At 40.8% G+C, this 13729-nt stretch overlaps 1 protein-coding gene across 2 annotated transcripts in view; it reads left to right on the forward strand.

The window, feature by feature from the left end:
* The window catches only part of LOC308396271 (E3 ubiquitin-protein ligase SMURF2-like), a 62243-nt gene extending 49062 nt beyond the window's left edge, over window positions 1–13181 (forward strand). For both annotated transcript variants that reach the window (XM_080881459.1, XM_080881460.1), the window contains exons 12-20: window positions 4465–4678; window positions 7232–7335; window positions 7451–7565; window positions 7839–8017; window positions 8671–8808; window positions 8958–9078; window positions 9210–9411; window positions 10015–10090; window positions 10231–13181. In XM_080881459.1, coding sequence (XP_080737585.1) covers window positions 4465–4678; window positions 7232–7335; window positions 7451–7565; window positions 7839–8017; window positions 8671–8808; window positions 8958–9078; window positions 9210–9411; window positions 10015–10090; window positions 10231–10330 — 1249 coding nt within the window. In that variant the 3' untranslated portion in view covers window positions 10331–13181. The remainder of the gene's footprint in view (window positions 1–4464; window positions 4679–7231; window positions 7336–7450; window positions 7566–7838; window positions 8018–8670; window positions 8809–8957; window positions 9079–9209; window positions 9412–10014; window positions 10091–10230) is intronic.
* The last annotated feature ends 548 nt before the right edge of the window (window positions 13182–13729 follow it).

Genomic DNA, 13729 nt, shown 5'->3' on the forward strand with positions numbered 1-13729 from the left:
AGAATGAAATTCTTGGCCACTCAAAAACAATGAAGAGATTCTGACTATAGAGTGGGGGAAAAAAAATTATGACTTTTTTTTTAAAAAGACACAGAGGAAGGCAGATCAGATATGGAACAAATATAAACTCTGTCAACTCCTTCTCTCTGACAGATTTACTGCCCACTTCACGCCATCAAACATTGATGATCTTTCCAAAAAAATCTTTCTACCGATCCTGAAGCTCTTTAAAAAAATTTCATGTTCTTTTTGACTCACTGCACTGCAGCTAATGCAGACATGTGCTCCATTTTTATTATCCTGACCTCAGCTCAGCCTTTGGTGCTTCAGGCCGCAATGTCGTAAACAGCAGCTGAAAAAATTATGTGATGTGGCAGACAATATTTTTCTTGATTTTTAACTCCAGTGACAAAAAAACGCTGGCTGGAAGCTTGCTCGCTAGAGTACCTCACATTTCTGCACTCTTTCTGTTGTTTCATGATTCAGATTCATCCTCTCTGTAGTAACAGCATGTTTAGTCTGCAGTATTAGATGCATGGAGCAGATTTGGGATGCAAACTGTAATCCTATACACTTCATTTAAATAAGACTCACAGCCCTGTTGCCTTTGACCTCAGCTGATGCAGGGCTCGAATAGTCAGACAGTCAGACACGGCTGCATTACTGTGGTCTGCCACACCGTCTCTCGCATACTTAGCTTCCTGCTTTGCACCCACTCATAGAGTATGTCTGAAAAATTACATCAGTGTTTGCTTGAAGGTATTTTTAGGTGGCGCTGGATTGGGCCTTGCTGGGCATCAGCAGGTATTTTCCCAACCAAGCAGTAAATCTTGATGACATTTATATCAACATTTGCATTGATGTTTTGTGAAGTTATGATTATATTTAGTATAATAACCTGTAGAGCTAAATGGAAATTACTTGGCTGTGGGGATTTTGACTTTTTCTACTGTATTTTCTAAACCTGACATGATTCACCAGTGCAGTGATTGCCACCTGAAAGGGAACCTTTAGTATTAGAGCAAACAGAAAAAAACTACATGGATTAAAGCCTAAAATTAAATTTAAAAAAAAGAAAAAAAATCCATCTTAACAAATATATACAGTGTAACTTCTACCAGTTTTAGCTAGGCATTAGTATCCATGGGATGCTAAAAATTCTAATTAAATCAGAAATCACATAATGATCAGAAATGGAAAATGATGTTAATCCTTTATTTTTAGAAAATGTCTTCATACACAGAATATTTTCATCATCAGGCTATCCACAGTTTGTCTAGTGCTTATTTCCTGTAATGCATCTGCTTTTAGAGAAGGCAGAAGTTCTCTAATTTTAAAATTAGAAAGAATGTCAAAGGTCACGGTTCACTGGCAAGACGCACGACAGTGACATTTCTCCCCGCTCTTTCTGTTCTCTTATGCATTTTAAGTGTAAGGAGCATGGCACCAGCCTGATAGCCCCACTATTAAAGGGCCCTTTGATTCTGTGGGCTGGGTGGGGGTCAGAGTGGGTGTGTTCATGTGGCTTTAACACTACTACACTTAGTCACCACTCATTATATCCCACCTGTGCAAGCTGTAGTGTAAAAAGCAGCAAGTAAACTTTCTCACACAGAGACGTGCAGCTCTGCACACACAGCCTGCAAGTACAGAGAGAGGCTATCATGACTCCGCCGGTTCAGGTGTGGGGTCATCCAGTTTGTGCAAATGTTTGCGTCTTAATTTCTTGACCTTTACAGCCTCTTTTTCCTGTTCCCTCTAGCATGGAATAACAATATCACAATCCTGTGTCTTTTAGATTGAATTTGAAAGTTTAGATTTCTCCCCACTCATCATATTTCACAGTTGTCACATCAGTAAGAACCATTTCTCTTTTTTGGCTCAGGGAAAGATTTTCAGTTTTGCTGTGCTTGTATTTTCTATATTTACCATCAAATATGCAGAGTTTGTCCCATTTGGGAACTTGAGACAGTGAACTATGCCGAAACATATTTTTAATTGCACTGTGCCCTCAGAAGAAAAAGTGCGCTGAAATTACGCTTTATTATATGGTTCTTAAGTCCTCCAGCCAAAAGCAACTCATTCAGTTTTGTTTTAAGGCATCTTTTCTTCCCCTCCTCCTTCCTAAAAGTGGTTTTCAAGACTGCTATACTGCAGTCTTACCCTTTCTTTGACATGCTAGGAGCCCCAGCGCCTGCCAATAAAATAAATAGCAGCTGAGTTGATTATACAGGGATAGGCTGGTGAAACACTGTACCCGTTTAGCTTGGAAAGCCCTCATAGATAGACGGGCCTTTTTCAACCCACTGATCCCAACAACCAAAGTGTACACTAAGTGTTGGAATAAGTGGGTGGATATGTGATGCTGCATTGGAAGGCCTCTCTTTCTCATTCTTTTGTTTCAATTCATGCCAGTTGGTTTGCTGTCTTTGTTTAGTCAACAGCAGCTTTGACACTCCCAGCAGAGGACAGTAGCTTCTTTTAAAGCAGTCGTCTGCTGCCTGCATGTCTCATCGCAGGAAAATGAGGGCTGCTGCCCTGCTCAAGGGAGAGATGGAGTTTGTTTTTACGAGGCCCACCCAGGCATCTCACCACCAAAACCACAGTGAGGGCTGGAGGAAGTTAGAACATGAATCCTCACCATGGCTCACGTTCCATAGGCTGTATCTAAATATTTCTTAGAACATAGAAGCTCTGAAAACGAAGGGGGCAAAATAAGATGAAGGTCAGCATTTAAGTGCCTCAGTGTCAAATTCCACCTTCCTCACAATAGACCTTGTTGTCTAAAAAAATGCAAGGCTTCCGCACAAACATGAACTGAATGCATTAATTGGAATTATAGTTAACTGCATTTTGGAAAAGGGTGGTTTTCTATTTTGTGTTAGGACAAGAAAAACACACGTTGAGAGAAATGGACAATAGTGAAAAATCTATTTAGTGTTCAAGTAAGAAAACGACAAAGTGGCCAGTCAGTTTCGACCAGAGATGCTATCAGGATCATGGAACTATGGTTTGTTTGAGTTTTTTTTTTTTTTTTTAAGGCTTCCATCTAAATTCAGAGCAAAACTAGAGGTGACTTTAGCAGTTGGCTTTAAAAAATTCAAATAAGTTGGCGGAAGAAGTTAAACGAGGAGAAAAATAAGGGCCTCAATGTTTTGTTTTGTTTTGTTTTTAAACAAAATGCTATGTTGATGGTCTCATAGTTAGCAAACGCTGTTGACACTCTGTCTGTGTGGATGTAACCAGTTATTTAAGCACATCAGTTGCTGTGTTTTAGAATTAAAGTCAGGTTGTTTTGATACACACAATTGAGAACCGCTCAGATAGACTAGAGAGCTAAAGCCTCCTGCTCTGAGCCTGAGTTTGGAGATGAAGCAGTGGTACTTTTCACATCCTGATTCACCTGCTGCTACAGCAACAGCTGAAATCTCTTCCTCCACCGCCTCTAAGATCACCCGCTCCTTGTTCCCTTCACCCTCCTTTTTCTTCTTTGAAATGTTGTCCTAGAAATTGATGATGAATAGTCCTGTAACCGCTCTGTTTTTCTTCTCTACAGAGAGGATGTAAAAGTATCATACTTTAGTTCTTAGTCCTTTTTTCTAAAAGTGTTTGTTTCCCCCTCTAAATGTGAAGATATTCACATATGATCCATATCTGTAGCTCCAGGTCTACGGACATCTAGCAAAACGAATTTAGCTGGAACTGCATGGAAAGGGAGGGCAGCTCCGCGGGCTAGATGAAAGCTCTGCTTGTGCTTGTTGGTGGGCAGTGATACCTACTGGGAACCACGGACCTCTCTAGCTTTAAAACAGGAAGTAAAGATTTGTGGGATGGAGAGTGTTTTTCAAAACAGTAGGTCAAGTTTGACATGAAGAGGAAAAGAACAGATCAACTTATCGGTCCAGTTGAGCTCGCCGGAGGCGCCAGCTACTCTTACACCACTGTCCTGTCTAAATTTTCGTACCCCCCCCCCCCCCCCCCCCCCCCCTTCTGTGTCTGTTTGTGTCTCTCTGCTTACTCAGGGTTTCTCCCTCACTCTCTTTCCTGGTGGTGATATTTACCAAATGTCTGGGCAAAGGTTCAGCTTGTCCACAGGTCTGGATTAGATTTGCTCAGAGCTTAGAGCTCTGTTTAGCACTTTTTGCTTTAAGACCAGTGAAGCGGGTGAGGGCTTCAGAGGGAATTTCTTACAAAACTCCCTGGTCCTGTGGTTAGTGGATGGCGGAGTTAGGGAATTCCCTACCGGACATATCTCCTCTGTCTTTGTATAAACAATCACACAATAGTAATTTGCTTTCAGGAAAGAACATCTAAGGACAAACATTTTAAGATAACTGATGGGTCATACTGACAAACCGCTGTTCTTTTCTTTCCCCCCTGCTTTTCTTTCATGCCCTCCCTCCATCTATTCCCATGCTCTTCTCCCTTTCTTCTATTCTCTACTGATCATCTCACCTCCTTCAGCCATCCGACTCAGTTAAAGGAACAGGTTGCTCCTGGTGGCCCTCAGCAAGCCCTGTCCCCAGCCCAGTTACCAGAAGAGGCAGAGTGCCTGACGGTTCCCAAGTACAAGAGAGACCTGGTGCAGAAGCTGAAGATTCTGCGACAGGAGCTTTCTCAGCACCAACCCCAGGCCGGCCATTGCCGCATTGAGGTCAGCCGTGAGGAGATCTTTGAGGTAAGGAATAAAGCAGAATCCTTTTCACGCAAGGAAAAACACACGGTCAGGTGGTCTGAAGCTTTTCATAACCTTCATGCTTCTTAGAATGCAAAATGAACACAAACACCACGCTTCTTTGTGTTCAGAGGTAGTGAACCGTCTGAACCTTTATTTCCATGAACTGTATTGATGAACCGCATGACTACAAATGTTTTATCTAAGAATAGTTGTCATACTTATAAACCTGGCATTCCAACCTAAAACTTTTGTGTGCTGCAAACAATAACAGAAAACATCTGAAGGACGTCTGAACGCAGCCACAAACATGTGTATTCAAATTAAACCTAATAACTAAGAATTTACACACATACAAATTCATGGTTAATTAATCACGTGGCATTGAAAGCATCATATGACTGCTGCCCACGCATTAAAACAATAACATAATGCTCGCAAACCCCAAATCTTTGCATTTTTACTGGAATTTTTTTCACCCCATTTACGATGTGCATCAGAAATAGCCCATTACAGCACAGAACCAGTACTGAGAGCTACTTTATGATTTCCAGGGAAAAGCAGAACAGAATGGCCTTTACAACACCACAAAAAAACCTATTTCTATGTTCCTTTTTTTTCTCCTCCTCTGCCTCTTTCGTGCTCTCCCAAACATTTGTTCTACCAAGGCAGAGGCATTCTTTCTGGATGATTTCAGCAGCTGAACAGTAATGGGGAGGGGGTGTGGAAAGGAGCTCAGGCAGCAGTGGCAAGTGTTTGTAGCTAGACGTAACTTCATTACTCCAAGCTGCGCGATGAAGAATATGACTTCATTTCCCTTTGATGTGACGGCTTAGGAAGAACGTCTGAGAAAGTGTGAAAACCTGAAGTGCAGATCTACTGGAGGTTTTCGTGCAGCGTTGCAGTGACGGTGACACCTCGTTACACTTGCTTTGCGCCACAAGCTGATATTTCATTGCACCTGTTTGATTCTTTAAAACGAAGGTCAATCTCACTTAACCGAAAACAGAAAAGTCAACAGAAAGTTGCTTACTGCTCTGCATGTAGGCTCATGTACTGCTACCTCACAGCAACTCTGATTACAAGCCTGACATGACAGATACTGGTAGAGTAGATTAGAGTAGATCTTGATATAGAAGAAAAATAAATAATCCTCTGAAGTTAATAAACTCTGCTCCCTTCCATGGACGGCTTCTTATCTTCTCATGGAGACACAGGCGTCTCCTCACTGATGCTGTACAGACCCAAACTACAATGAGGCAGGCCAAAGTAATCAACCAGTTTACTTAATGTTACTCGTAAAACTCTGTTTACTGTGGTCTGCTATTTTGTTTCAGGTTTTTTGGCTTCATTTTAGCACCTTTCAGTGGTGGAGGGGTCTTTTTTCTGTCATACTCAATGTTTAGCTAAATAATGATCTTTAACTGAGTTTCTCTGATGTCCCTCAGTAATGTTTTGGTGACTTTGTACACAAATCCTTTTGCTCACTAACATTCTGTAGTCGGAGGGCTAGTTTCATTTGTTTCCCATGTGCTGGCTGTGTGGTTTACCAGACATCAGCGGCACCTTTTTAAGACTCCAAAACTTCAGTTTACACAACTAAAGTGTTTGTGATGAATTTAATCTTGCAGCTGACTCAGTGCAGCCTAGATCTGTCATGTTTTCACAGCTGCAGCAGTGCCGTTGCTGTGGCAGGAGATTGTTTACTGCAGGGTGGCCTTTGAGCGTCTGGACTCGTGTTAGAGGACTGATCTTGATAAGCAAAACCTTTTTTTAATTGTACAGGATCCGTATGATGATGAGGATTTAGGTTTTTGTTTGTTTTAAAGCAATATCTTAATAGTAGTATTTAATGATGGTAGTAATTCTGTAGTATTTTAGGCTGCACATGAATGAATATTCTCATGTCTGGTCTGATTATAGAAACTTTGACTCAGGACTGCAGAGCTTTGAAGTTTCGAAAACTTGGAGTGGGAGTCCAGCAAAATATTCTGTAATAGTTTCGCTCATTTCCTCATCACCAAAACTATGAAGCCCTAAGAGGAAGGCGACGTTTACAGCAAGCTACCTGCCTGTTAAAACACACACCCGACGTGTCTGTTTGAATAGAAACCTGTAAACAAAAAGGACACATGCAGACAACAACCTGTGTTGTTGTAATTTACTGAATTCAAACACAAATGATCAACTTTCTTCCTTCCCTTTATATTACCAGGTCGGGTAGTTTTCATTAATAGGTTAAATTCACTGATGGTGGCCAAACATATTCAACTTTGACCGTGGAGTTTGAGCGCGCTTGGCACAGTGACAAACTGTACTGGTTGTTCTGATTTATTTCACACATCACGACTCTCTGAAGGTGTGAGTTGGTTTCCTTTACAGTCTTTGGTGTGTTTGTGCAGCAGGTAATACACCTACCCAACCAAAGTTGCAAAGTTGGTGTATTTCCATTCAGCAAAGATAGCAGTGCCACTGTTTAAGTCGTATTGCATAGAAATGTGATACTGAAGGGTGTCGTCTTTTACTGACCTGCATGTTAAATTTGCTGATTCATAGGAGTCGTACCGGCAGGTGATGAAGATGCGGCCGAAAGATCTTTGGAAGAGACTCATGATCAAGTTTAGAGGAGAAGAGGGGCTGGATTATGGCGGGGTAGCAAGGTAACATGTCCCATGCGTTTTATTTTCCTGTTCTTGAAATATCATTAAACGTTGATTTATGCTTGTTAGTGTTATTTTGTATTACATTTTCACACTGAACCCGTATTTGTGTTAGGGAGTGGTTGTACCTGCTGTCCCACGAGATGCTGAACCCTTACTACGGCCTGTTCCAGTACTCTAGAGATGATATCTACACTCTACAGATTAACCCGGACTCTGCTGTCAACCCAGTAGGAATTCTTTGGTTTAATAGTCATAATATTTGATAAGACATGTGATAATGTATGTAAACGGCTAATTGCTGCAGGCAAAAGCATGAAATACGGTTGGTAGGTAGAGCAACTTCACCTTTAAATGATCAAGCTTCAGTTCTGTAAGCCTTGAACTAGTGAATTATTTCCTCTCCTGGGTTTTCACCATTGGCTTCAGCTTAATGGTGAGGTGAATGTGATAAGCTATGGAAGAAATCTCACTTTATTACTATTCTGTGTTTTAATCTGCAGGAGCACCTGTCATACTTCCACTTTGTGGGTCGCATCATGGGCATGGCAGTGTTTCACGGCCACTACATTGACGGAGGCTTCACTCTGCCCTTCTACAAACAGCTGCTAGGAAAACCGATCACGCTGGATGATATGGAATCCGTCGATCCGGACCTACACAACAGCCTCGTCTGGATTTTGTGAGTCCTGTTGTTTTCACATCATTCTTTTAATCTGTTTTCTAAACGCTGACAACACAAAGTTGAAATCGTAGTGTTTCACGCATGCAGGGGGGAAACATGTCTGCATAAACTAAAATGAATTAAAACAAAGCTCAGAGCACCGCTTATTCAGATAACCACAAAAACCTGATCATTTCATCCTCAACCAAACCATTTCTTATGACTGCACTGCCCCCTGCTGCCACATGAGCGCAACATCCGACGTCAAAAACGAACAGCCCATTTCACTCCTTCACCCGCAGCTTTTAAAAATTGTGTTGGCTTGTGTGCCTCTGTTTTAGCCTGATTAATGGTAAACAGCTTTGTTTTGGTGATGCAGCTGGTTCTGTTTCTTACTCAGACATTGCTGATCATGTAAAGGTGAACACTGGAGAACCCCCCCCCCCCCCCCCCCCCCCCCCAAAAAAAAAACAACAACCCCAAAACAAAACAAAAAACAAAAACCTTTACATTAACATGACATAACAAATGGCCCCGACAAAACACCCTGGGAGTATAATTCCCTTAATTTAGTGACTGTGGAACAAATACTGAAAGATAAAGAAATCAGAATCAATGAGCTTGTACTTATCACTCTACATCCTGTATTTTCTGTCTCCCTGTCTGCTCAGGGACAATGACATCACTGGTGTCCTGGACCACACTTTCTGTGTGGAGCACAATGCTTACGGAGAAATCATCCCACATGAACTCAAACCCAACGGGAAGAGTATCTCTGTGACAGAAGACACCAAGAAAGAATATGTGAGGTATGGACTAAAAGAAACCCAAAGACAACAATGTGCAGCATGTAGCCGAGTTTAATTTGAGCCCATGCAAGCTCTCCTCTTTTACACTTCTCTGCATCATTGTCTGATGATAACCCTCTGTTTCCTCTGCGCTCTCATGCTCTATGCAGGTTGTATGTGAACTGGCGTTTCCTTCATGGCATTGAGGCTCAGTTTCTGGCCCTGCAGAAAGGCTTCAATGAGGTTATCCCACAACATCTGCTCAAATCCTTTGACGAGAAGGAACTAGAGGTACATTAGATGACAGCAGCACCTCTTGTAAAACATAAAGATCGTCATGTTTCATTTATATTGATGGGTTCTATGCCCACTCAGGTATTGTAACAAATTCCAGGATGATGTAAAAGTGTCTCTTCTTTCAGCTGATTGTGTGCGGCCTGGGAAAGATAGACATCGCCGACTGGAAGTCAAACACCCGCCTGAAGCATTGCACCCCTGACACCAACATCGTCAAGTGGTTTTGGAAAGCCGTGGAGTCATTTGACGAGGAGAGGAGGGCCCGATTACTGCAGTTTGTTACTGGCTCATCTAGAGTCCCACTGCAAGGCTTCAAGGCTTTACAGGGTACTTAACCTGACTGTGTGTGTGTGTCTGTGTGTGTGTTCCCAGCAGGCCTCTGCCTGCAGCTCTAAATTATTTTGTGAACCCACAAAAAGGTAGAACCCCACTTTTAAATATTGGTTCTGCTTTCCCTCCATATAACAAATGGGCAATTCCTTCAGTTTTCTTTGAAATTAAAAAGTGAGTAGGACTTCATGTTCATGTGCAGCTTCATATATTTACATTTTCTTGTACTCTGGGATCATTATTTGTCTTCATCTGCTGTCTAAAACAAACCTCTTAATTTAAGCCAACTTTCTTCTGATTGGCTGACTCTCACAAACAGAAGGTTTGCACAGCAGGTGGGAGTAGCGACTATGTTCGCTGTCAAATCGTTGTGCCTGCCATGGCCATTATCAGGTTATCAGTTTTTTTGTTTTTTTGTTTTGTTTTTTTAAATCTAAGAGTTGTGGGGAAAATTATGAAATTAGGTCTTTGCAACGGTCTAAATCCAGAGCTTTTGCTCACAGGCATTACTTTTACATACATTGCAGTATTTGTACCTTCACCAGCATAACAAGTTCACTTTTATGTTGGTGATGGATCCTGTTCGTGCTCTGATTGCAGGCGCTGCAGGGCCCAGACTCTTCACCATTCATCAGATTGATGCCAACACCAATAACTTGCCCAAAGCCCATACCTGGTATGTGTGACGTGTATCTCCAGGACTGATCCATGTGTTACACATTTAACAGGAACAAAAACTTAAATATTTTTGGAGTAGAAAATGATCCTTTTTCACAGCACATGTCCAAATCCTCTTTTGTTTTCCTCTTTCTCCAGCTTTAACCGGATCGACATTCCGCCCTACGAGAGCTATGATAAACTGTACGACAAGCTACTGACGGCAATCGAGGAGACGTGTGGCTTCGCAGTGGAATGAGAGCCATCTTGTAGAGTGTTTTTGTGTATGAACGAGTGTAACTGTGCAGGACTATAGTGACTATTTCTGACACTGTGACGCGCCAACAGGTTCGCTCGGAGCCTGATGCGCGTGTCCAGCCTACAGTCTTCCTCTTCTCTCACCACCACGGTCCACACTCTTCCCTTATCGATGCGTTTGAACAGCTGCTATAGAGTCCTCCCTCTGTCATCGTCAGCATCTTAGAAAATTCCCCCCAGACATTTAGCAACCATTAGTCTTTGTTTCTTTATTTTGCCGTTTTTACTGACTGATGCATGTCATGCTACTGAATCTTTAATATTGCAGGTAGCCATATACATTTTTTTTTTTTTTTTTTTAAACCATAGTAGCCATCTTAACCTCAGCATATATAACACCTTCCGATCCTCGTGGAGCTGTTGCTCCTGATCTCGTAGGAGTGTCACGACTTCATCCTACCTCGATGTCCTGCTTCGATATCGATAGGGTTTCATTTCAAAATGCTAAAGGTCATAATTTAGGCAGTTAAGAGTCAGAAAAGATCATCTGTGGGCCATAATTAGTTTGATTTTTCGCACCAGCAGTACTTTTGTACCTGTTAGGTCATTTCGTGTCATTTTGAAGTGGAACTTGTCACAGATGATTCGGGCGTAGGTCCTCGTGTTTCGTGGCGTTTTCGAGGGTCGAACTCTGGCGGTGAAGGATTCTCAATCATGTTTTCTCCGTAAATCGCTGCAGTCGTGTAATGATGCTTGTCTGTGTGTTTCTGCATGTGTACAAGGAAAAGTAGCCATGTCGCAGTCGCCCTTCATCTCCGGTTCACCTTTCCTTTTTCTCCCTGCTCTCGTTCACACGTTTGTCTCCAGCAGCATGCCTATTTCTTTCTTCTGTTTTTTTCTGTCCGGACAAGCTTGCCTCAGCCCACTTAATGTCAAAGCATATGTGAAAAGAGCACATCTGTCCACGGGATGAGGCTCGGCGAAAAGCTGTTGAGAGCAGTTGCTCGTTAACGGTCACATCATCAGTTTAAACAGGCAGAAGTATTCCTCTCTCTCGTTCTCTCGTTCTCGCGTCACTTTAGAGCACTTTACAAACTGAGCGGTAATGGCAGGAGTGCTTTCTTCACATTAGATTGAAATATATCACGTTTCATTTGCTATACAACTACATTTGAAATAGAGTAAAAAATATCTTATACACCTGTAATTTTTAAGTATATATGTACAAATACATAGCTATTTTGTATATTGTTGCTTGTTCTTTCTGTTCAGTTTAAATGCAAGCATGTTGATGTCTATCACAGACCTCTTTGCATTCTCAGGTGAAGTTGTCCTTTATTTTTTAATTATTTTTTTTTAAATTTTACATTAGGCTAGTATGTGAGGAGGGGATACAACTGTATATGGGGGCCCTTTCTTTAAACCTTTATTAGTGTAAACCTAGCAGTTTAAAGTGACGTTTTCTTGTGGTCTTTCACCGTCACTTCTTAACAAACATACGTTGTCACAGGAGACCACAGTTGCTGCTCTGGAGGTCTGGTAGCACAGACAGCGGTGTGATTTCACACGTGCAGGAGCGATCTGTTCGGCGACATTCATTGTTTTTCTGTTTTTTGTTTCTGTGCTGTTGGGTGTCCTGAGATCTTAAGAGCTGCAAATGCTGGAGTTTGACTGCTGCTGAGCTCCTGGGTGCTACATGGTGAAAATGTTTAACCAAAATGAAAAGTCACTGAAATACTAGAGAGGCGACAGCGAGAAGCATCTCCATCAGCAAAGCCTCCATCCATCCAAAAAGAAAACAGGCAAACAAAAACCACACACTGCATGAATGGATGCTTGAGATTAAAGGATATTTATTTGCATAAATTTTCCTATTAGCAAACTTTTTGACTTGGAAAGAATCTAATAAATGTTCTTTACTTTTTTTTTATTTTATTGTTGTCGTTATATGTAATCTGCATTTACTTGCAGCCATCGGTGGTTTATTAGCAGACACCCCTCGCATCGTAAACCTTTTTTTTTTTTTTTTTTTTTTTTTTTTTAATAATTCTATTTTTGTTCATCATGAGACAAAACAAATAAAAGTGAGTACATTGAAATTGTGGTCTTTGTCTAGTTACAGATATATTCATTGATTTTTATCTTTGATAATTTTACTGGAAAATGCATTACAAGTTTATGGGTTTTTTTGTTTTTTGCACACATTATGCATACTTGGACTCCCAAGTTATAATCCAACACTTCCTTCTATTTACCAAATAGTTATTGGACTAAATATTTTTTTTTATGTAGATGGCATATATAGACTCACAAGTATGTTTTTTCAGTGCACAAAGTCCGCATCTGGTCTTTGTTGCCGCCTTTGCTTTTTCCGGACGGTTTGGTCTGGTCTTCCGTACAAAAGCTGTTGGGGCTGAGTGCTTCCAGACGAGGTGAAAATGCTCTCTCCCTCCTGTTAAGCAGCCAAATTAATCAGACAGTCTGAACAGTTTTACAGATGATTGTTAACCTTCTGAAGAAACATCTGCGATTTATAAAAGTGCAAACTTAAATCTGATTCTGGTTGATATTGTGCACTTAAAAAAAATCAGCTGGTTTAAAAACCACAACAAGTTAGTGTTCGGCAGACTCCTCTCCCCTTTAATTCCTGTGTGTGTGAGCGAGTTAATGATTTTTGGTGGAATTCAGTACAAAAAAGAGAACTTTTTTTTTTAATGCACCATGTTTCCTTTTGAATCCTGTTTTTGTATTTATTATTACAGTATATGTTTGCATAGTTTTTAACATCAGCTGCTCTGTGAGTTTGTAACTGACACCTGTACATAAAGACAATAAAGAAGCAAAGTTATAAACTTCTTGTACCCTTGCAGAAAGCTGAGCAATAAAACTGTGCTGTTTGGACCTAACAGCATTATGTTTTATAGAATTATGGCTGTTACTGTGGTTTTTATCTATTGTTGTAGCTTTTTTTTTTTTTTTTTTTTTTTTTTTTTTTTGAGTGATGGTTTTTCTGGTCATGTAATAATCTGCTTATTAAGTAGGACTTAAGTGAATACGTACAGGGGGGTGACACAGGTAGGGCCTTCAGAAAATCTACATATTTGATGCTGTGTTGAAAATTATCTTAGAGAACATTGGTCTGTCGTTTTTTCATATCGTCTTTCAAATTTTAAACAAAGCAACAAAAAGGCAAAGTGCACAATCTGACAGGCATTAAATACGATTCCCAAAGAGTTAATTTTATTATTATTTATTAATTTTTTTAAATAAATTTGACAAATGGAGGACAAAAGAAGTGCTGGGCCTAAAAGTTACCTACACCAGATGAACAGTATTCTAAATTCATTTAACACACAAATATCTGAAGCAGGATCTCAGAGATGCGTCTGACCCTTCAGTT

The sequence above is a fragment of the Rhamphochromis sp. 'chilingali' genome (genome assembly GCF_963969265.1).
Source record: "Rhamphochromis sp. 'chilingali' genome assembly, chromosome: 4".
NCBI lineage: Eukaryota > Metazoa > Chordata > Actinopteri > Cichliformes > Cichlidae > Rhamphochromis > Rhamphochromis sp. 'chilingali'.